General features: G+C 43.6%; 1 protein-coding gene across 1 annotated transcript in view; it reads left to right on the top strand.

The window, feature by feature from the left end:
* ITGA11 (integrin subunit alpha 11) overlaps positions 1 to 12160 on the top strand; it is a 276560-nt gene that overhangs the window by 144367 nt on the left and 120033 nt on the right. Inside the window, exons 10-11 of the mRNA XM_069766420.1 lie at positions 815 to 885; positions 3637 to 3781. Of these exons, the coding sequence (XP_069622521.1) occupies positions 815 to 885; positions 3637 to 3781 (216 nt within the window). The remainder of the gene's footprint in view (positions 1 to 814; positions 886 to 3636; positions 3782 to 12160) is intronic.

Below are 12160 nucleotides of genomic sequence, written 5' to 3'. Positions count from 1 at the left end.
CCTTTTACCTGCAGCTCAGGGGTATACTCATTGTAGAGACCCAACTCAGCATAATGACTTGTTTTCAAAGCAATACTCTGTGGAAAAAACGGGCAAAGTAACTCATACCAACGGTTATCATGGTTTGGCTGGTATGAGCTACTTTGCATAATATTTTCCCATAAGTCATTGCCTTAAAAATAAGTACATTAACATCTGTCATGATGAACCACCAGTGCTTCAAATGAAAAGATCCAAAGAGACTAGGTTTATTGCATCATGGTTGCAGACTTTTGTCTTCTGAACTATAATAAACCATCTATGTCTGTAGGGCAGGACCTTGTAGGAGACATCAAAGGTTTCAGAAGGAAGATTGTATTTGTAGATCAATGGAAAAATATGATTGTTTGAGTCTTCTGTATGTATCTGGGCTGTGTAGATCAATATCTAAAAAACGAGACAAGAAGGATTGTTCTGCATGTGGTGAGGTCGGAATGTAGGAAGTGGCTGCTGGAGAATTCTCGGCCAAGATAAAGTGTCAAGATAATGTGATGGCTGTGTGTATTATACAGCGGGAGTCATGTAAGGATCCTTGGGTTAAATACTATAAAACTTGGTTTTAATGTTTTTAAATCTGACTGTCTGCCATGCCTTATTGATTTATCTGTTTTTCCAATCATATCGTTTTGAATTTCTCTAACTGTAATTATGTTAAATGATATTTCCAACTTTTATCCATTTTTAGTATGTTTTCAGTCATTTTTGTCGTATTCAATTTGCAGGAATTTACAAAAATGTCTCAGTTGCTCAAGTTTTGACTTTATTTTAATTGCAGGAACCAACAAGAATGAGACATCATTTGGTCTTGAAATGTCTCAGGCAGGGTTTTCATCACATGTAGTGGAGGTGAGTAGAGAAGTTGGTAAAGTTACACAAAGAGGAGGGAATGTATGCAAAATATTGTAGAAAAGAATGTCATATTGGCATTAGCGTTTGTTACCGCTGCAGTCATCGATTTAGCTGCAGTAATCTTCTGCCAGAAATATGAGTGAACCAGACCAACAGGGCTCCCAGGCAGCGGTACAGAGGGAGTAGTAGAGAATGGGTAGGTAAGCACATATTGAAATACACTATATGGACAAAAGTATTGCATAGCGCAAAAAAGTTGCCAACACTCTGTTGAGTCAATGAACGCAGAGCTCCATACCTTAGCTAGAATTAGCATCAGCACGAAAACTCATAAGAGCTTCATGAGATGGGTTTCCATGGTTGAGCAGCTGAATCTAAGCCTTATATCATCAAGCGCATGGTTCCAAGATGAAGTAATATAAAGCCATCACTAGACTCTGAAGAAGTGATGAATGACACTTCTCTATCTGGCAGTTTGATGAACAAGCCTGTGCTTGGCGAATTCCAGCAGAACGTTACCTACTTGACTGCATTGTGCCAACTGTAAAGTTTGGTGGGGGGGTATGATTTTATGAGTATATTTTTCAGGGGTCAACTTGGGACCCTTAGTTCCAATGAAGGGTAATCTTAATGCTTCAAAATATCCAAACATTTTGTACAATTGAATGTTTCCAACATTGTGAGATCATTCTGCTTTAGTATGACTATGTCCAATGCACAAAACAGGTCCATGAAGGTATGGCTGGGTGAGCTTGGTGTGTAAGAACATGACATGATGCACGGAGCCCTGACCTCATCCCCATCCAACACCGTGGGGATGAATTAGAAAAAAAATTGTGAGCCAGACCCTCTCCTTGGTGTCTGACTTCACAAATGCTCTTCCGAATGAATGGGCAAAAATTCCCACAGACATTTCTTGTTGAAAAACTTCCTTAAACAATGGAGACTGTTATAGCTACAAAGGGGGAATCAAGTCAATATTAATGCCTGTGAGTTTAGAAGTGTAAGTCATAAGATCTCCTGTAGGTGTAATATGTAGGCATTCCAATACTTTTGCCCATAGAGAGTATTTTTTTTTACACCAAGCTGGCCTCAAAGTGAATGGTTCATATGATTAGATGCCTTATCCAAAGTCAAGGACCCATAGATCATCAATGTCAAATGTGACTTTGAAGCAGCAATAATGCAGTGTTATAACATTAAGTTTGTTTTTTTGTATTGTGAAACCTTTTAAAATCTCCTATATATCACATTTTGCAAGATCTCTGCTTGCAGTCATTTAATAGGAACCTTAAATGTTTACTCTTAGAGGATAAGAATCGATCCGGGTGATGTGATGGACGCATGCTGTATGTGCATGGCTCATTATGGGACAGTAATTAGAGCGGTATCTTGTAACGCACCATACACCAGTGTGATTATCACACAACAAGGACAGATTTTCAGCCACTAGATGTAAGCAATTTTGATTACTAATGATATCTTTAAAATTCCAAGGAATTGATACAAAAGGTATAATTGATAAATGTAGTCGTAAGAAACATACTCAAAATACACCAGCTTGACAAAACTAACTTGACTTCTGTGTTGTCAGCCCCCTTCTCCGGCCTGGGCCTCAGCAATTGACCCCATAATAACCTGAATGTTAGGTCCAAGACTACAAGCCACAAATCCTTTAGGCAACAGTCATTCAGAGCAAGACATTCAACCTTATCCCATCCATTTCATGGATGGATTAAACACTTCTTTTTTCCGTAGGACATTTCTACCTTCCTCTGCTTCATTGTGGTTTGGAAACCAACTCTTGTATAAATTACATGTAAGGAATCCTATAAAAAAGGCAAAATTATCGTCTTTTTATATGGCAGCATGTGCTTTTATAATATCCCTTCCTAATATACAGAAACCCAATTGTTCTTGATCACGTAACTCTTTTTTAATTTGCCAAGACAGAACATAATTTGCATATGCAGCACCTTACATTCTCACATTGGGTTCGTTCCATCCACCACCTCCATTTGCACCAGTCATTCTTAATAATGTTGTCTGGTTTAGAAAAATTATTTTCAAATAACTTGTTAGGAAATCTGGGGTTAATAGAGAGAGTTCCTAATTCAAACCCTCCATTATCAGTTTTTACACTTACCACTGAGCTTCATAATAGTCAGACACTTTTCTGTACAGCTCAGTTCCAGCAGTCATTTCATTATTATCACCAGCAGGATGAATCCAGATAACATAGGATCCACCACTGATAGATGACAGCTCCTCCACCCTCCCTGCACAATGACTTCTGCACTGCTCACAGAGCATGCACACAACACTATCCCAAAGAAGTGCTTGAAAAATATGTTTGAGTCCCAACAGCTGCATGTCTCATGCCTATTAGACAGCTGCAGCACCTGCAGGGATTGCCTATTTGTCTCCACAGTGCTTCCTATGTCCCCCTTCAGTCTCTTTACATCTTCTTATGGCAGAAGGATGTCACATGACTGCTGCAGCCAATCAGAATCCACTGACTTGCAGCAATCTTGACATTTAATCCAGGCTGAAAGAGAACTGTTTATATAGGGCTACCGGCAAGGGGGTGAGTATGTGTTCTTTATTGTTTTATGACCCCATATGCCCATTTTGTACATACGGTAAATATATGTAGTGGACAAACCTTCATGCCCTTCTTTATTGCCTATCGTTGTGTGCTTTGGCATCCACTTTTATTTAATATTATCTGCATATCCTTTTCTTCAGGATGGGATCTTGCTTGGAGCTGTGGGTGCATATGACTGGAGTGGGGCTGTTCTGAAAGAGACCAGTAGCGGGAAGATGATACCACGAAGGGAATCTTATCTTGAAGAGTTTCCTGATGAGCTGAAGAACCATGGCGCATATCTCGGTAATCCTGGCGGATGCAAAGTCCACATTGTGACCATAGACATGTTTGCTCTGAAGTCTGAATACTCATAGGTCAATTTATTATCAGTTGTTAGTAGTGTCCTTTAGCTGGATAAGATATGGTTTCAGTCCCTCAATAATACAGGTAGCATATCCATGACAGAAATGAAAAAAAGGGGATCTGTACCAATAGCTCAGTAAACACTGGCGCTCGGCTAAAATAGAGGAGAGGTGAGGAGGGGGAAAATAAATATATACTAGGTTAAACCAAGTATAGCTGCTGGCAATGATACAGGGTCTGGGCAGTACCCTGTGTATGAAGTAAATAGTAAAATGGGGGTAATTGATCGCCTGCGCTGTTAAATGTACATACAATTGCGCTTCAGAATAATGCCTGAGGGCAACAAGCTGGATATGGGAAGTCAAAAAGAACGTAATAGAGCACTTACTGAATGCTGGGGTAAAGGTGGTCTCCAGAAGCAAATATGTAAGTTCTCCTGAAACAATGTGCTCAGCTCCATGCTGCAGGGTTAGGAGGTTTGGGGATGGCGGTTGCGCCCAGATTCCCACAGGTGGCTCTAGGAGGCCAGCTCCGTGCTGCAGGATTGGGAGGCTGGAGATGATGGTTGCGCCCAGGTACCCACAAGGCGGCTTAGGGAGACGGGTGCCTAGAATGGACAGGAACCGCCAACTTCCAACGTTCCCCGGCCGGAAGCAACGCCGAAGCAGTGGCGGAGTGTGGGAGGGGCGTGGCGGGTAGTATGACGTCACATGGCTAATGGGCTGGCGCGTATGAGGATTAACCAATCCAACGCGTTTCGAAGGATACGATCCTTCTTCGTCAGGGCTGCGAATCCTCATGTAACCCTCCCCTTATATAGCGGTTGCCCGCCCAACCCCTTCAAAAAGCCTGCCTGAGTACCTGATTGGTGGGGCTACTGAGTGGTAAATTAAATGAAATTGAGTGAAAAGTGATCCATGTGCCCGTAAAAAGACTCGATTAGGGCGGATAGAACTGTAAAGCGTTTGTGAATGGAGGACATGCGTAAATGGAGAACTGTGTGGTTAGACTGCCTGTACAGTGTTCGTAATCGGGTATACACCATATGAAGTATAATGCCTCTGAGTTTCATAAGGCATGCGTGGAGAGTGGGACGATGAGGGGATATGGAAAAGATAATTTAAATAAAGTTAGATAGGGCTGATATGGAATAAATAGATTAGATTAAAATTAAGACACTTTAATTAATATAGTAAATTAAAATACAAAAATGTCTGAATGTGCCACATCCAATAATAAGGCAAATAACGTAGTAGAATTACTCACATTTTAATACATACCGAATGCACAATTATGAAGGTAATAAAATTAGAAAATTTAAAAAGATTATTTGAACTAAAATGAGGGATTCTGTCTGGATCCCTATCCCAAATGTCCCTTGTTTATAGGTGGCTGGGAAAAAATAAGTTAATTTAAAATTAAAAATTAAATGAAAAGGCATATAACTCGATTTCATGATTAAGTCCTTTAGGGGCCAGACTATCTAGCATAAAAATCCATTTAGATTCGACCCTGGACATTGCTCTTAAAAAGTCCCCACCCGTAGGATTTCGCTGGACTGTTTGTATTCCACAAAAAAGGATGCCTGCGCACGATCTGTTGTGCTTCTCTAAGAAATAGCGGGATAGAGGGTGACCCTTGAAGCCCTTTTGGATATTATCCAGGTGCTCCTTAACTCTGACCCTAAGGGGCCTCTTAGTTCGACCCACGTATATTTTATTACACGGACACTGCAGTATATAAATTATCTGTACCAGGTTTTTGCCACCTAATGTGAGAGCAGCATAATGTAGAGACAGATACTCTGATTCTACTTACTGGTCTCTTTGTTGTAAATTACCATAGATAATATCACTGTTTATGAGCAGGAGATTATCATTAGAGGACTAGCAGACCTGCTGCCATGTGGTCCTCCATATTCATGAGCTCTGTATAACACCACCCCCACCACTTATTGACAGCTTTCTGCCTATGCACAGTGTATACTGAAACCTTCCAATTGGTGCTGTGGGCGGGTCCCTATATATGCCGCTCTCAGATAGGGTAGTAAAAACTTGGAGACAGATTCCATTTAAATAAGACTGTTACAAAACAACTGATCGATTTGAGATTTTGCGCAAAATAATCATTCTTCCTTTACTAAAATTCTTTATTATCACTTTAGAAAGCGAAATAATTTTATGTTGTTTCATGCATAGGCCTTGATATGTTTTGTACTTCTCTGTGGCTGCTTTTATATTGAATGGACAAAAAGGCCTATACTATGTCTGGCAAGGGAAGATACGGAGCCTTATCACTTCCCTATTAATACAGACCTGTCAGGAGATTAGATAAAAACTTCCATGTATATCTTTTATTGAATATGTGTATATGTGCATGTAATGGAGTGTGAGTGTATTAATATACTCTCCTACCACTGCTCTCTCTGGGGTCCAGCACCATTCTGTTTCGCTTCTGAGTGACGTCACCACAATTGTGACTAGCCGGATCACTCTATGATCTATGCTTCAAATTGAGGTCTCTTTTACAACATACGCCTATGGAACCTCGTTCTGACACTCTATAGGCTTACATTGTAAAAGTCACTTTATGGTCACACAGAGCACAGTGTGACCTGGAGAGTCTGCAGAGTGGTGATGTCATGCAGCAGAGGATAAGAACGACGCAGAACATCGGAGAGAGCAGAGGTAGGTGAGTATATTAATGCACTCACACTATATTACATGTGGCCGTGGGGTACTCGGTACCGGGTCCTTCGGTTCACAGGGGGATGTCACCGTGGCAGACCCGGTCCGTGACCCTGGGACGTCCGTGTAAAAGTGAAAGGTCTTTAAAGGGATAAAGTTTGTGTTCGTGACGACACCTGTGGTATTCGGTCAGGGTGACCGACGCTGCTTTAAGGGGTCCTCTGGGGTGATGTTATGGCAGCTAGGTGGTATACTGTTATGAACAGGTAATTCAGAACCACAATGGACCTTGAAGTTCAGAGCACACAAAGTGACCTGACAATTACCAAAAACATAGGACGAGCTCTGAGACGTGGAAACTCTGCTGACCGCAATCCCTAATCCTATCCAACCACACTAGAGGTAGCCGTGGAGCGCTCCTGACCAGTCCTATGCGCCTCGAGCACAGCCTGAGAAACTAGCTAGCCCTAAGAAAGAAAAATAAGCCTACCTTGCCTCAGAGAAATACCCCAAAGGAAAGGCAGCTCCCACATATAATGACTGTGAGTTGAGATGAAAATACAAACGCAGAGATGAAATAGATTTAGCAAAGTGAGGCCCAACTTACTGAACAGACCGAGGATAGGAAAGATTGCTTTGCGGTCAACACAAAACCCTACAAACAACCACGCAGAGGGCGCAAAAAGACCCTCCGCACCGACTAACGGTACGGAGGTGCTCCCTCTGCGTCCCAGAGCTTCCAGCAAGCAAGAAAAACCAATATAGCAAGCTGGACAGAAAAAATAGCAAACAAATATAACACAAGCAAAACTTAGCTTATGCAGGATAGACAGGCCACAGGAACGATCCAGGAGGAAGCAAGACCAATAATAGAACATTGACTGGAGGCCAGGATCAAAGCACTAGGTGGAGTTAAATAGAGCAGCACCTAACGACTTAACCTCAACACCTGAGGAAGGAAACTCAGAAGCCGCAGTACCACTCTCATCCACCAAAGGAAGCTCATAGACAGAACCAGCCGAAGTACCACTCACGACCACAGGAGGGAGCCTGGCCACAGAATTCACAACAGTACCCCCCCTTGAGGAGGGGTCACCGAACCCTCACCAGAGCCCCCAGGCCGACCAGGATGAGCCACATGAAAGGCACGAACCAGATCGGCAGCATGGACATCAGCGGCAAAGACCCAGGAATTATCTTCCTGACCATAAACTTTCCACTTAACCAGATACTGGAGTTTCCGTCTCGAAACACGAGAATCCAAAATCTTCTCCACTATATACTCCAACTCCCCTTCAACCAAAACCGGAGCAGGAGGATCAATAGATGGAACCACAGGTGCCACGTATCTCCGCAACAATGACCTATGGAACACGTTATGGATGGAAAAAGAAGCTGGAAGAGTCAAACGAAAAGACACAGGATTAAGAACCTCAAAAATCCTATATGGACCAATGAAACGAGGCTTAAACTTAGGAGAGGAAACCTTCATAGGAATATAACGAGATGACAACCAAACCAAATCCCCAACACGAAGTCGGGGACCCACACAGCGCCTGCGGTTAGCGAAACGTTGAGCCTTCTCCTGGGACAAAGTCAAATTGTCCACTACATGAGTCCAAATCTGCTGCAACCTATCCACCACAGTATCCACACCAGGACAGTCCAAAGACTCAACCTGCCCTGAAGAGAAACGAGGGTGGAACCCAGAATTGCAGAAAAACGGCGAAACCAAAGTAGCCGAGCTGGCCCGATTATTAAGGGCGAACTCAGCCAAAGGCAAAATGGACACCCAATCATCCTGATCAGCAGAAACAAAACATCTCAGATATGTTTCCAAGGTCTGATTGGTTCGTTCAGTCTGGCCATTAGTCTGAGGATGGAAAGCCGAGGAAAAAGACAAATCAATGCCCATCCTAGCACAAAAGGCTCGCCAAAACCTCGAAACAAACTGGGAACCTCTGTCAGAAACGATGTTCTCTGGAATGCCATGTAAACGAACCACATGCTGGAAAAACAATGGCACCAAATCAGAGGAGGAAGGCAATTTAGACAAGGGCACCAAATGGACCATCTTAGAGAAGCGATCACAAACCACCCAAATGACCGACATTCTTTGAGAGACGGGGAGATCCGAAATAAAATCCATAGAGATATGTGTCCAAGGCCTCTTCGGGACCGGCAAGGGCAAAAGCAACTCACTGGCACGAGAACAGCAGGGCTTAGCCCGAGCACAAATCCCACAGGACTGCACAAAAGAACGCACATCCCGCGACAGAGACGGCCACCAAAAGGATCTCGCCACCAAATCTCTGGTACCAAAGATTCCAGGATGACCAGCCAACACCGAACAATGAACCTCAGAGATAACTTTATTCGTCCACCTATCAGGGACAAACAGTTTCTCCGCTGGGCAACGGTCAGGTCTATTAGCCTGAAATTTTTGCAGCACCCGCCGCAAATGAGGGGAGATGGCAAACAAAATTACCCCCTCTTTGAGAATACCCGCCGGCTCAGACAAACCCGGAGAATCGGGCACAAAACTCCTAGACAGGGCATCCGCCTTCACATTTTTAGAGCCCGGAAGGTACGAAACCACAAAGTCAAAACGGGAGAAAAACAGCGACCAACGAGCCTGTCTAGCATTCAACCGTTTGGCAGACTTGAGATAAGTCAAGTTCTTGTGATCAGTCAAGACCACCACGCGATGCTTAGCTCCTTCAAGCCAATGACGCCACTCCTCGAATGCCCAGTTCATGGCTAGCAACTCTCGATTGCCAACATCATAATTTCGCTCAGCAGGCGAAAATTTCCTGGAAAAGAAGGCGCATGGTTTCATCACCGAGCAATCAGAACTTCTCTGCGACAAAACAGCCCCTGCTCCAATTTCAGAAGCATCAACCTCGACCTGGAACGGAAGCGAAACATCTGGTTGGCACAACACAGGGGCAGAAGAAAAACGACGCTTCAACTCCTGAAAAGCTTCCACAGCAGCAGAAGACCAATTGACCACATCAGCACCCTTCTTGGTTAAATCAGTCAACGGTTTAGCAATACTAGAAAAATTATTGATGAAGCAACGATAAAAATGAGCAAAGCCCAGGAACTTCTGCAGACTCTTCAGAGATGTTGGCTGAGTACAATCATAAATGGCCTGAACTTTAACAGGGTCCATCTCGATAGTAGAAGGAGAAAAAATGAACCCCAAAAATGAAACCTTCTGAACACCAAAGAGACACTTTGACCCCTTCACAAACAAAGAATTAGCACGCAGGACCTGGAACACCATTCTGACCTGCTTCACATGAGACTCCCAATCATCCGAGAAGACCAAAATATCATCCAAGTATACAATCAGGAATTTATCCAGGTACTCTCGGAAGATGTCATGCATAAAGGACTGAAACACTGATGGGCATTAGAAAGCCCGAATGGCATAACCAGGTACTCAAAATGGCCTTCGGGCGTATTAAATGCTGTTTTCCATTCATCGCCCCGTTTAATACGCACAAGATTATATGCACCATGAAGATCTATCTTGGTGAACCAACTAGCCCCCTTAATCCGAGCAAACAAATCAGACAGCAGCGGCAAGGGGTACTGAAATTTGACCGTAATTTTATTTAGAAGGCGGTAATCAATACAAGGTCTTAGCGAACCATCCTTCTTGGCCACAAAAAAGAACCCCGCTCCCAATGGCGACGATGACGGGCGAATATGACCCTTCTCCAAAGACTCCTTCACGTAACTCCGCATAGCGGCGTGCTCAGGTACAGATAAATTAAACAGTCGACCCTTAGGAAACTTACTACCAGGAATCAAATCGATAGCACAATCACAATCCCTATGCGGAGGTAGGGCATTGGACTTGGGCTCATCGAATACATCCCGGTAATCAGACAAGAACTCTGGGACCTCAGAAGGGGTGGATGACGAGATAGACAGAAATGGAACATCACCATGTACCCCCTGACAACCCCAGCTGGACACAGACATTGATTTCCAATCTAATACTGGGTTATGGACTTGTAGCCATGGCAACCCCAACACGACCACATCATGCAGATTATGCAACACCAGAAAGCGAATATCCTCCTGGTGCGCAGGAGCCATGCACATGGTCAGCTGGGTCCAATACTGAGGCTTATTCTTGGCCAAAGGAGTAGCATCAATTCCTCTCAATGGGATAGGACACTGCAAGGGCTCCAAGACAAACCCACAGCGCCTAGCAAACTCCAAGTCCATCAAATTCAGGGCAGCGCCTGAATCCATAAATGCCATGACAGAATAGGAAGACAAAGAGCAGATCAAAGTAACGGACAAAAGAAATTTCGACTGTACCGTACCAATGGTGGCAGACCTAGCGAACCGCTTAGTGCGCTTAGGACAATCGGAGATAGCATGAGTGGAATCACCACAGTAGAAACACAGCCCATTCTGACGTCTGTGTTCTTGCCTTTCAGCTCTGGTTAAAGTCCTATCGCACTGCATAGGCTCAGGTTTATGCTCAGATAATACCGCCAAATGGTGCACAGATTTACGCTCACGCAAGCGTCGACCGATCTGAATGGCCAAAGACATAGACTCATTCAGACCATCAGGCATAGGAAATCCCACCATGACATCCTTAAGGGCTTCAGAGAGACCCTTTCTGAAAATAGCTGCCAGCGCACATTCATTCCATTGAGTGAGCACGGACCACTTTCTAAACTTCTGACAATAAATCTCTACCTCATCCTGACCCTGACACAGAGCCAGCAAATTTTTCTCTGCCTGATCCACCGAATTAGGTTCATCGTACAGCAATCCGAGCGCCAGGAAAAACGCATCAATATTACATAATGCAGGATCTCCTAGCGCAAGGGAAAATGCCCAGTCTTGAGGGTCGCCACGTAATAAAGAAATAATAATCCTAACTTGTTGAACTGGGTCACCAGAGGAGCGGGGTTTCAAAGCCAGAAATAGTTTACAATTATTTTTAAAATTCAAAAACTTAGCTCTATCTCCAGAAAATAACTCAGGAATAGGAATTTTAGGCTCTAACATAGGATTCTGAACCACTAAATCTTGAATATTTTGTACATTTATAGCGAGATTATCCATCAAAGAGAACAGACCCTGAATGTCCATGTCCACACCTGTGTTCTGAACCACCCTGATGTAAAGGGGAAAAGAAAGACAGAACACAGTGCAAAGAAAAAAAAATGGTCTCCAGTACTGTTATGAACAGGTAATTCAGAATCACAATGGACCTTGAAGTTCAGAGCACACAAAGTGACCTGACAATTACCAAAAACATAGGACGAGCTCTGAGACGTGGAAACTCTGCTGACCGCAATCCCTAATCCTATCCAACCACACTAGAGGTAGCCGTGGAGCGCTCCTGACCAGTCCTATGCGCCTCGAGCACAGCCTGAGAAACTAGCTAGCCCTAAGAAAGAAAAATAAGCCTACCTTGCCTCAGAGAAGTACCCCAAAGGAAAAGGCAGCCCCCCACATATAATGACTGTGAGTTGAGATGAAAATACAAACGCAGAGATGAAATAGATTTAGCAAAGTGAGGCCCAACTTACTGAACAGACCGAGGATAGGAAAGATTGCTTTGCGGTCAACACAAAACCCTACAAACAAC

The sequence above is a fragment of the Ranitomeya imitator genome, chromosome 4 (genome assembly GCF_032444005.1).
Source record: "Ranitomeya imitator isolate aRanImi1 chromosome 4, aRanImi1.pri, whole genome shotgun sequence".
In the NCBI taxonomy this organism is placed as follows: Eukaryota; Metazoa; Chordata; class Amphibia; order Anura; family Dendrobatidae; genus Ranitomeya; species Ranitomeya imitator.
Note: the sequence above shows the minus strand (reverse complement) of the source record. Positions and strands in the feature narration are given on the sequence as shown.